The sequence below is a fragment of the Mobula hypostoma genome, chromosome 12 (genome assembly GCF_963921235.1).
Source record: "Mobula hypostoma chromosome 12, sMobHyp1.1, whole genome shotgun sequence".
Lineage (NCBI taxonomy): Eukaryota > Metazoa > Chordata > Chondrichthyes > Myliobatiformes > Myliobatidae > Mobula > Mobula hypostoma.
The window spans coordinates 12,713,008-12,725,516 of NC_086108.1; the positions used below are offsets into that span (position 1 = coordinate 12,713,008).

The following is a 12,509-nucleotide window of genomic DNA, read 5'->3' on the forward strand; positions in this document are numbered from 1 at the left end:
TTGCCTCTCTCAATAACCTGGGGTATATTCTCTGAGTCCCTGCGGTCTTATCTGCCTTAATGCCCTTTAAGCAACCCAACACTACCTCCTTCCTTACCTTAGAATGCCCTTGCATATCAATGCACCTTTGAATGTAATCACAGAGTTTGGATTTTTTTTCCTTTGGGATCTAACCCTGTAAGCTAGGCATCCATCTGGTGATAGATCCTTCCCGACATTAACAAATTAAAAAGATTCAAAGTACATTTATTATCAACATATGTGTGCAATATACAATCCTGAGGTTCGCCTTCCTCACAGACAGCCCTGAAACAATGAAAACCATGAGACCCATTCAAACCCCCAACACGCAAAGAAGAGAAAAAATAGCGCAAATGGCAAAAAAAATGAGCAAAAAACACACAATATAGAACACCAAACCACACAGTTATCAAAAGTATCCAGGAATGTTCAGTCCAGCTCAATTAAGCCTAATCCATTGGTGGTTGGCTTCCATCAAAGGACAATGAGTGATGATGATCATCATCACAAGCCTGGGAGGAAGGTATGGAGATTCTGAGATGCCCAGTTGTCAAGATCCCCCTCTCGGCCTCACCAGTGTAGTCCAAAGGAAAGCTTATGAAACAGTACGTTTGGCACCAGCTTGGCTGCAGGAGCCTCTGAAAGGATGTTCAATGACATCCAGTTGCCGTGAGGGCTCCGCTCTGGATTTTCTGTCTGGGTTTACTCCACAGCCTTCATCTCTCCCGAGGCTACCCACAGGGCAGTGGGGCTATTTACTCATAGCTGGGGGCCTGGTTCACGAGCACCAGGGGCTAGCGTACTACGTGTAGGGGCCAGACCTCCTTCCCGTCCTCTGTAGTTCAGCCTGAGTCCGAAAGGAGTTCGGTTTCCGTGTGTCGCCAGCGAGGAGGCACTACATGAGGCTTGCTGATGGGGAGACAATGTACTCACAGGGAGAGACTTACACATTCAACTCTCCTTTTCGCAAGACTGCTAGCCAATGCTGGAAGCACTACTCTCTGTACTACCACACTAGATGCGTCACAACAGCCATTTTGACACCAGTGGTGTGTCTTCAGTATCTGCATATTAGCAGAATATGTTAAATTCACTGATGATAGGTCCTTAGACACCATGTTTATTTCAATTAAAATTTACTTGCAGAGCGTTGAAATGAATTTTGCACACAGACGAGTTTTAAAACCACTGTTAAAATCTCTGTTTAATTTCTGATCCTTAGGGTTCTTCCGGGAGTTAAAAATGGCAAGCAGGCTTAATTCCAATAATTCAGTTTATTTTCGAGTACAAACACACAAACTAAATAAACAGCTGAGAAACAATGCTGAGAGGGGAATTAACGCTGAAGGGCGCAAGACAAAGGTATAAATAAAAGATGGCACCTCTGAAAAATCCATTACTTTTATAGATAAGATAAAGAAAATTCCTTAGATAGGAATTAATTAGTTAATGGACTACATAATTATAATAATTACATCATGCAGGTAATGTGCTAATATTTAGGCAATGAAAAATGAGAAAAGTAATAAACCATTAGTTTAGCTGTTACTTTGCTTTCTGCCAGTGTGTCAAAAACATGAGTTTGTTAAAAAGTACAAATCTTATAAAAAGTAATATTTAAAAAATAACAGTGGTTTCCAACAGCAGGTTATTGCAGGGTGGGATTTGTAACATTTGAAGGGCTTGTGCTGATGTTTGCTCTGTGTCCACTGACGTTCAAAGCTCTCTGTTCTTTCCTGTGTTTAGGGTCATGGTGTTTTGGAAATGCCGTCGGGCACAGGGAAGACCATATCACTGCTTTCACTGATTGTAGCTTATCAGATGGTGAGACACTGGTTTTATTTAATTTCACAGAGGGGAGAGGGAGGAGGGTTCCAGTGATCTGTGGGGGTGGCGGGCAAGCCATTTCAACCAATTCTCCTGTTAAATATAACCAGGCCGCATATCTGAATGCTTCACGTAACAGCAAATCTCTTCTTGGACAGAAGCATTTTCCTGTGGTGAACATAACTGTTGAATTTAGTGTATAGAGGGTTAATAGAGAAATTTAGTGGATTTAGAGATTAGAGTGCGTGCTTGGAAATACCGCGTGCAAAGGCATCCATGGGTGGTTTGTGTGGGCGCAGATTGTGTGCACTGCAGCTAATTTGACAGGGACTTGGGCACCTAGTCAAAAATAAGTTGAAAATACGAGACAGGATTTCAGGAGGGCAGGTACTTAGAAAGCATAATGAACAGAAACAACATTGGCAGGGGTGACAAGAACAGGAGCGCATCAGAAAGAGGCAGAATATATAAGAGTACACCAGAAAATTGAAAAATTGAAGACTCTTTCTATTGAATGATTGCAACATTCATCTCGGGTTAGGCAATTTGACAGCAGAAATAGAAATAGATGGGAATGAACAGTAGGTACAAGGTGACCAAGGCCGAGAACTGAAAGGGTATCAGAATCGGAATCTGAAGCTTTATAAAACACTGGTGAGGCCTCACTTGGAGTATTGTAAGCAGTTTTGGCTCCCCCATCTAAGAAAGGAGAAGGTTCAAAGGAGGTACACAAAAATGATTCTGGGATTGAAAGGCTTATCATATGAAGCGCATTTGATGGCTCTGGGCCTGTACTTAGTAGAATTCAGAAGAATGGGGGCGGGGGGGTGACCTCATTGAAACCTATCAAATGTTGAAAGCTCTAAATAGAGTGGATGTGGAGAGGATGTTTCCTGTGGTGGAAGAGTCTGAGATCAGAGCTCACAGCCTCAAAATAGAGGGTTGTCCTTTTAGAACGAAGATGAATTTTTTTAACTAGAGAGCATAGTGATTCTGTGGAACTTGTTGCCATGGACAGCTGTGGAGGCCATGTCATTTGGGTATATTTAAGGCAGAGGTTGATAGGTTCTTGATTAATCAGGGCACGAACGGATATGGAGAGAAGGCAGGAGATTGGGGCTGAGAGGGAAAATGAATCAGCCATGACGAAACGGTGGAAGACTTGATGGACCAAATAGCCTAATTCTGCTTCCATATGTAATGGTCTTGTGGAATAAGAATCAGAATCAGGTTTAATATCACCGACATATGTCATGAAATTTGTTGTCTTTATGGCTGCAGTACACTGCAATACATAATAATAGAGAGAAAAAATGTGAATTACAGTAAGTAAAAAGAATAGTGAATTAGTGTTCTTAGGTTCAATGTCCATTCAGAAATCTGATGGTGGAGGGAAAGAAGCTGTTCATGAAACATTGAGTGTGTGTCTTCAGGCTCCTGTACCTCCTTCCTGATGGTAGCAGTGAGAAAAGGGCATGTCCTGGGAGATAGGGGTCCTTAATGGTGGACACCGCTGTGGTGAGACATCGCTCCTTGAAGATGTGCTGGATGCTGGGGAGGCCAGTACCCATGATGAAGCTGACTAAGTTTAGAAGTATTTGATATTTTCAGATGATGGGCAGGAAGGATGATGAGGTGGGACCAGTCCAGTAATAGAATATGTGATCATTGCACAGCCAAGGAATGATATTGGCTCAAGAGGTAGAGCAACTGGATTCCAGAACAAGGACTTAAACTGCTGTGGGTGGCAGGTCAAGCAGCATTTGTTTGGGGAGGAGTAGTTGTTCATGTTTCGGGTCAAGACCCAACATTTATTTATTGTAGTGCAGCCAGAATAGGCCTGTCCAGCCCTTCAACTGTGCCACCATGCAACCCCCTAATCACGGGACTATATACAATGACCAATTAACTGACACGGTAGACTGTAACATCAGATCAGTGAGTTGCTGGTCTCCGCTTTTGTCGTTGCAGGAGTGACCTTACTCTCCCTCGATGGAGAAAGCGAGACTGTCTGGGTTATAGACTGTAGTTTTGATGGATTCTGGATCTAGGTTCCTTTGGGGGCTTTTGTTATTGCTTACATAGTGAGCGGAGTGGGGGCAGTCAGTGCTCTACTGGTGCAAGTTGGGGGGGGTTATGCTTTCGCTGCTGCTTATGTGAAGGTTGGGGGGGTGGGGAGATTTCGGGGCTTCAATGTTTCTATCATTCATTCCATGGGGTTTCCTGTTTTGTGGATGCCTGTGAAGTGTACGAATTTCAGGTTGTATACTGTATACATTCTCTGATATTAAACGAACTTTTGAACCTACTAAGCAGTACGTCATTGGACTGCGGGCGGAAACCGGAGTACCTGGAGGAAACCCACGCATTTCCATAGGGAGGATGTACAGAGGCTCCTTACAAATGATGTCAGAATTGAACCACGGAGTCCCTAACTGAAATAGTGTCGCATTAAATGCCTCGCTACCGTAGCACCTGAGACATCAGGACTAGGAATGGAAAGGGAAGATGGCCAATACAAAGAGGAGAGTGGGAGGGCTGAGACATAAGACCATCAGATATAGGAGCAGAAGTGGGCCATTCGGCCCATTGAGTCTGCTCCCCACATTCAATCATGGGCTGATTCAATTCTTCCAGTCATCCCCACTCTCCTGCTTTCACCCCATACCCTTTGATGCCCTGGCTAATCAAGAGCCTATCTATCTCTGCCTTAAATGCACCCAATGATTTGGCCTCCACAGCTGCTCATGGCAACAAATTCCACAGATTTACCACCTTCTGACTAAAGTAATTTCTCCACATCTCTGTTCTAAATGGGTGTCCTTCAATCCTGAGGTCGTGCCCTCTTGTCAGAGACTCCCCTACCATGGGAAATAACTTTGCCATATCTAATCTGTTCAGGCCTTTTAACATTTGGAATGTTTCTATGAGATCCCCCCCTTATTCTCCTGTACTCCAGGGAATACAGCCCAAGAGCTGCCAGACGTTCCTCATATGGTAACCCTTTCATTCCTGGAATTATTCTCGTGAATCTTCTCTGAGCCCTCTGTAATGTCAGTATATTGTTTCTAAAATAAGGAGCCCATAACTGCACATAATACTCCCAAGTGTGGTCTCATGAGTGCCTCATAGAGCCTCAACATCACATCCCTGCTCTTACATTCTATACCTCTAGAAATGAATGCCAACATTGCATTCGCCTTCTTCACCACTGATGCAACCCAGAGGTTAATATTTAGGGTATCCTGCACAAGGACTCTCAAGTTCCTTTGCATCTCTGCATTTTGAATTCTCTCCCCATCTAAATAATAGTCTGCCCATTTATTTCTTCCACCAAAGTGCATGACCATACACTTTCCAACATTGTATTTCATTTACCACTTCTTTGCCAATTCCCCTAAATTATTCAAGTCTCCCTGCAGGCTACCTGTTTCCTCAACACTACCCGCTCCTCCACCTATCTTTGTATCATCAGCAAATTTAGGCACAAATCCATTAATCCCATAGTCCAAATCATTGACATACGTCGTAAAAAGCAGCGGTTCCAATACTGACCCCTGTGGAGCTCCACTGGTAACTGGCAGGCAGCCAGAGTAGGATCCCTTTAGTAATTCCTCCGTCTCCACCGCATCTGCTCTCAGGATGAGGCTTTTCATTCTAGGACGAGGGAGATGTCTTCCTTTTTTAAAGAAAGGGGCTTCCCTTCCTCCACTATCAACTCTGCTCTTAAACGCATCTCCCCCATTTCATGCACATCTGCTCTCACTCCATCCTCCCGCCACCCCACTAGGAATAGGGTTCCCCTGGTCCTCACCTACCACCCCACCAGCCTCCGGGTCCAACATATTATTCTCCGTAACTTCTGCCACCTCCAACGGGATCCCACCACTAAGCACATCTTTCCCTCCCCCCCACTCTGCATTCCGCAGGGATTGCTCCCTATGCAACTCTCTTGTCCATTCGTCCCCCCCATCCCTCCCCACTGATCTCCCTCCTGGCACTTATCCGTGTAAGCGGAACAAGTGCTACACATGCCCTTACACTTCCTCCCTTACCACCATTCAGGGCCCCAAACAGTCCTTCCAGGTGATGCAACATTTCACCTGTGAGTCGGCTGGGGTGATATACTGCGTCCGGTGCTCCCGATGTGACCTTTTATATATTGGCGAGACCCGACGCAGACTGGGAGACTGCTTTGCTGAACATCTACCCTCTGTCCGCCAGAGAAAGCAGGATCTCCCAGTGGCCACACATTTTAATTCCACATCCCATTCCCATTCTGACATGTCTATCCACAGCCTCCTCTACTGTAAAGATGAAGCCACACTCAGGTTGGAGGAACAACACCTTATATTCCGTCTGGGTAGCCTCCAACCTGATGGCATGAACATCGACTTCTCTAACTTCCGCTAAGGCCCCACCTCCCCCTCGTACCCCATCTGTTACTTATTTTTATACACACATTCTTTCTCTCACTCTCCTTTTTCTCCCTCTGTCCCTCTGAATATACCTCTTGCCCATCCTCTGGGTCCCCCCCCCCTTGTCTTTCTTCCCGGACCTCCTGTCCCATGATCCTCTCGTATCCCCTTTTGCCTATCACCTGTCCAGCTCTTGGCTCCATCCCTCCCCCTCCTGTCTTCTCCTATCATTTTGGATCTCCCCCTCCCCCTCCAACTTCCAAATCCCTTACTCACTCTTCCTTCAGTTAGTCCTGACGAAGGGTCTCGGCCTGAAACGTCGACTGCACCTCTTCCTAGAGATGCTGCCTGGCCTGCTGCGTTCACCAGCAACTTTTATGTGTGTTGCTAGTATCCCTTTATTCCCACTCTCTGTTTTCTGCCGGTCAGCCAATGCTCCACCCATGCAAGTAACTTCCCTGTAATTCCATGCGCTCTTATCTTGCTAAGCAGCCTCATGTGCGGCACCTTGTCAAAGGACTTTTGAAAATCCTAGTACAGCACATCTACTGCATCTCTTTTATCTACCCTGCTTGAAATTTCCTCAAAAAAATTGCAGTAGGTTAGTCAGGCAGAATTTGTCTTTCAGGAAACCATGCTGGCTTGGGCCTATCTTGTCATGTGGCTCCAGGTACTCCGTAATCTCATCCCTAACAATTGATTCCAACAACTTCCCAATGAGGTTAACAGGTCTATAGTTTCCTTTCTGCTGCCTCCCACCCTTTTAAATAGCGGAGTAACATTTGCAACTTTCCAGTCATCCAGTACAATGCCAGAATCTATCAATTCTTGAAAGATCATTGTTAATGCCTGTGCAATCTCTCCAGCTACTTCCTTCAGAGCCAGAGGGTGCATTCCATCAGGTCCAGGAGATTTATTCATCCTCAGACCATTAAGCTTTCTGAGCACCTTCTCAGTAGTAATTTTCACTACACCTACTTCACTTCCATGACACTCTTGAGTGTCTGGTATACTGCAGATGTCTTCAACTGTGAAGACTGATGCAAAACACGCACTCAGTTCCTTTGCCATCTCTGCATCTCTCATTACAATATCTGGCAGGGCTGGTAGGTGAATTATGGACTGGAGAGGGGTAAAGGTTTATCCAGGGCTGGTGAAGGCTGGTGGGGAGAGGGAAGGTAAAGGTGCAGCTGGAGACCAGAGAGTGATAAGCGAGAACAGAAAGGTTAGGAGTGCTGGAATATGTTCAAAGTTCAAAGTATATTTATTATCAATGAATGTATACGTTATACAACCTTGAGATTCTTCTCCCACAGGCAGCCTCGAAACAAAGGAACCCAAAAGCACCCATAAAAAAGATCGTCAAACAGACAGTGCGCAGAAAAAATAACAAATCATGCAAACAATAAACACATGCAAATAGTATTCTGAACTGAAGTCCACAGAAAGTATGTCCCCAGACACTTAGTTCAGCACAGAGCCAAGCAGCGAGCTGATCCGCCCCTTCTCTCACCTTGGGCCCTGAAATTCTGACCTTTTCAATCTGGCCCAGCGCCTAAATCACCCAGGCATCGGGTTTAGTCACTGAGGTATACTCTGGGTCTGGGGCCTGGAACCTGCCGCCATGATTTGGTCCGGCACTTAAATCGATCAAAGCTCAGGTTCTTGCTCAATCTTGGTGACAGGCCCACTGCCTCGCCTCGGTTCTGCCACATTGAATTGCCTCCAAGTCAAATGGGAAGTTACAGGCATGCAATCAACATTTAGCAGAAAAAAAGAGTGATTAACAAAGTATTTAGTTGTTTTCCTTGTTTCATTGGCCACCAGGCAGAGGTAGCCAAGATTCACCAGTGCCATCTTAAACCAGAAGTAAGGAAGGTGATAATGGCAACCATTTCCAGAATTCATTTGATAAGGTGCATGCAAGATTCTAAGAGAGATAAATAGGGTGGTTGCTGCGAAAATGGTTTCTCTAGTTGGGGTTACCTAGAAGTAGCAGTATCATTCCAGTATAAGGAGTCACCAATTTCAGAAAGAAGTGAGGAGGAATGTCCCGTCTCACACAAATGTTTGCAATTCCTTCCCCTCAGAAAGCTGGAAAATCAGGTTTGTTGCAAACATTGACTGGCAGGTATTTGAACAACAAATATGGGGAGAACAGAGTAGAGAGCTTGAGGTCAAGGCAGGATCAGCACGTGCCTTACTGACTGATATAACAGGTTTGATACAACAGGGTGTTCGGGTTTCTTCCCACAGTCCAAAGACATACCAGTTGGTAGGTTAACTGGTCACTGTAAATTGTCCTGTGATTAGGCTAGGATTAAATCAGGGGATTGCTGAGTGTTGTGGCTCAAAGGCTCGGAAGGGACTAATCTGCATTGTATGTCAATGAGTAAATAAATAGTTGCACGCACAATATGTGTGGACGCTGTCTGTGTGTAGTATGCAAAGGATATGCATCGTACATATAAATACAGATTCATAGATTTTTGAGATACTATTGATCCCATGTCCAGTTTCTGATCCCTTATGGGGAATGTCCAGTTTGAATGCACGTACTCCACTGGCTCTGCACCTGGTTTGACTTCACAACTGCCCCTGTAGCCTCAGAGTGCTCTCGGGTAGCCTGCTCTACTTGTCATATCCCACCCTTGTAACCTGAGTCTGTAATACCTCTCCTTCTCACTTGGGCTGTTCCCCACTTTGTCTCTCCAGATGTATCCTGCTGAAGTGACAAAGCTGATCTATTGTTCACGGACAGTTCCTGAGATCGAAAAGGTAAGAAAATAGTAAAATTCTTGGATTTTAACAAGTACATCATTGAGCAAGAAAGGTCTCGGCCCAAAACGTCGATCTATTCATTTCCACAGATGCTGCCTGACCTGCTGAGTTCCTCCAGCATTTGTGTGTCTTACTCTGGATTTCCAGCATCTGCAGACTGTGTTTACAAGAACTCCCTGTCACCTTGGACATTGACATTCTGAATCTTGTATCATTTATAAAAAAATTCAGTGTTTCAGTTTTTTTAACAAAATGGATAATCTTCCACCTTGTACTTAATTTGCCACATCATTGCCCACTTAATTAATTTGTACCGTATCATCCTCATCACATCTCATCATCATTCCCACTCAGTTTTCCACCGTCAGCAAACTTCTGGCGGCACAGTAGCGTAGAGGTTCAATTCCCGCCACTGCCTGGAAGAAGCTTGTACTTTCAACCCTTGACCGCATGGGTTTCCTCTGGGCAGTCCGGTCCAAAGATGTGCCGGTTTGTGGGTTAATTGTTCATTGTAAACTGCCCTGTGAATAGGCTAAGGTTAAATCAGGGGACTGCTGGGTGGCGTGGCTCGAAGGGCCAGAAGGACCTATTCTGTTCTGTACCTCAATAGATAAATTGAAACTATTACCAGTCCGGAATCCACTCTAGTATATCCACTGCCACTCTAAATGCTCTAACCTAGTTTGTCCATTTTTTTCCTTTCCCATCCTTTCCTCCTTGGTCCCTCTCTCTCTACCCTGTCGTTGGCCGTACCTCCCCACTGTCAGGTTATTGAGGAACTTCGCAAGTTGCTGGAGTATTATGAGAAACGAACTGGTGAAAAGAAACAGTTTCTGGCACTGGCACTCAGCTCCAGGAAGAACCTTTGTATCCATCCAGAGGTGGGTCTTTCAGAGCAGTGCAGAGCTCTACACCAGGATGCTTTGGCTCCTTTGGAGAGTCACATGGAGAGGAGGCTGTCAGAAGGGGCTGGGCTGGGTTGTGGGGGGAGGAGACCATTGACCAGCACAGTCAGAGATGGGCAGTCTCAGGTGGTCAGTGATGGACAGGCTGGGCTAGGTGGTCAGTTACGGGTGGACAGGGTGAGGTGGTTAGTGTCATGAGGACAGGGTGAGACGGTCAGTTATGGATGGACAGGGCGAGGCAGTAAGTGATGGGTGGACAGGGCAAGACAATCAGTTACGGATGGACAGGGCGAGGTGGTCAGTTACAGGCAGACAGGGCAAGGCGGTCAGTGTCATGAGGACAGGACAAGGCAGTCAGTGACAGGTGGACAGGGCGAGGCTGTCAGTGACAGGTGGACAGGGCGAGACGGTCAGTGACAGGTGGACAGGGCGAGGCTGTCAGTGACAGGTGGACAGGGCGAGGCTGTCAGTGACAGGTGGACAGGGCGAGGCTGTCAGTGACGGGTGGACAGGGCGAGGCTGTCAGTGACGGGTGGACAGGGCGAGACGGTCAGTGACGGGTGGACAGGGCGAGGCTGTCAGTGACGGGTGGACAGGGCGAGGCTGTCAGTGACGGGTGGACAGGGCGAGTCGGTCAGTGACGGGTGGACAGGGCGAGGCGGTCAGTGACGGGTGGACAGGGCGAGACGGTCAGTGACGGGTGGACAGGGCGAGGCTGTCAGTGACGGGTGGACAGGGCGAGACGGTCAGTGACGGGTGGACAGGGCGAGGCTGTCAGTGACGGGTGGACAGGGCGAGACGGTCAGTGACGGGTGGACAGGGCGAGGCGGTCAGTTATGGGTGGACAGGGCGAGGCGGTCAGTTATGGGTGGACAGGGCGAGGCGGTCAGTGACGGGTGGACAGGGCGAGGCGGTCAGTTATGGGTGGACAGGGCGAGGCGGTCAGTGACGGGTGGACAGGGCGAGGCTGTCAGTGACAGGTGGACAGGGCGAGGCTGTCAGTTATGGGTGGACAGGGCGAGGCTGTCAGTGACGGGTGGACAGGGCGAGGCGGTCAGTTATGGGTGGACAGGGCGAGGCGGTCAGTGACGGGTGGACAGGGCGAGGCTGTCAGTTATGGGCGGACAGGGCGAGGCGGTTAGTGATGGGTGGACAGGGCGAGGCGGTCAGTGACGGGTGGACAGGGCGAGGCTGTCAGTGACAGGTGGACAGGGTGAGGCGGTTAGTGACGGGTGGACAGGGCGAGGCAGTCAGAGATGGGTGGACAGGGCGAGGCTGTCAGTGACAGGTGGACGGCGAGGCTGTCAGTGACGGGTGGACAGGGCGAGACGGTCAGTTATGGGTGGACAGGGCGAGACGGTCAGTTATGGGTGGATGGGGCGAGGCGGTCAGTTATGGGTGGATGGGGCGAGGCGGTCAGTGACGAGTGACGGAGCGAGATGGTCAGTGTCATGAGGACAAGGCGAGACGATCAGTTATGGGCGGACAGGGCGAAGTGGTCAGTGACGGGCAGCAGGGCTAGATGGTCAGTGTCATGAGGACAGGGTGAGGCGGTCAGTGACGGGCAGCAGGGCAAGGCGGTCCGTGACAGGCGGACTGGGCGAGGCTGTCAGTGACAGGTGGACAGGGCGAGACGGTCAGTGACAGGTGGACAGGGCGAGGCTGTCAGTGACAGGTGGACAGGGCGAGGCTGTCAGTGACAGGTGGACAGGGCGAGGCTGTCAGTGACGGGTGGACAGGGCGAGGCTGTCAGTGACGGGTGGACAGGGCGAGACGGTCAGTGACGGGTGGACAGGGCGAGGCTGTCAGTGACGGGTGGACAGGGCGAGGCTGTCAGTGACGGGTGGACAGGGCGAGACGGTCAGTGACGGGTGGACAGGGCGAGGCGGTCAGTGACGGGTGGACAGGGCGAGACGGTCAGTGACGGGTGGACAGGGCGAGGCTGTCAGTGACGGGTGGACAGGGCGAGTCGGTCAGTGACGGGTGGACAGGGCGAGGCTGTCAGTGACGGGTGGACAGGGCGAGACGGTCAGTGACGGGTGGACAGGGCGAGGCGGTCAGTTATGGGTGGACAGGGCGAGGCGGTCAGTTATGGGTGGACAGGGCGAGGCGGTCAGTGACGGGTGGACAGGGCGAGGCGGTCAGTTATGGGTGGACAGGGCGAGGCGGTCAGTGACGGGTGGACAGGGCGAGGCTGTCAGTGACAGGTGGACAGGGCGAGGCTGTCAGTTATGGGTGGACAGGGCGAGGCTGTCAGTGACGGGTGGACAGGGCGAGGCGGTCAGTTATGGGTGGACAGGGCGAGGCGGTCAGTGACGGGTGGACAGGGCGAGGCTGTCAGTTATGGGCGGACAGGGCGAGGCGGTTAGTGATGGGTGGACAGGGCGAGGCGGTCAGTGACGGGTGGACAGGGCGAGGCTGTCAGTGACAGGTGGACAGGGTGAGGCGGTTAGTGACGGGTGGACAGGGCGAGGCAGTCAGAGATGGGTGGACAGGGCGAGGCTGTCAGTGACAGGTGGACGGCGAGGCTGTCAGTGACGGGTGGACAGGGCGAGAC

The 12,509-nt window shown here is 49.1% G+C and overlaps 1 protein-coding gene across 3 annotated transcripts in view; it reads left to right on the plus strand.

Annotated features, from left to right (window-relative positions):
• ercc2 (excision repair cross-complementation group 2) overlaps positions 1-12,509 on the plus strand; it is an 87,506-nt gene that overhangs the window by 12,328 nt on the left and 62,669 nt on the right. For 2 of the 3 annotated variants that reach the window (XM_063064864.1, XM_063064865.1), the window contains exons 3-5: positions 1,768-1,845; positions 8,982-9,044; positions 9,815-9,928. In XM_063064864.1, the coding sequence (XP_062920934.1) occupies positions 1,768-1,845; positions 8,982-9,044; positions 9,815-9,928 (255 nt within the window). Of the gene's footprint in view, positions 1-1,243; positions 1,384-1,767; positions 1,846-8,981; positions 9,045-9,814; positions 9,929-12,509 lie in introns of all 3 variants that reach the window. The other variant, XM_063064863.1, reaches the window with a different exon arrangement.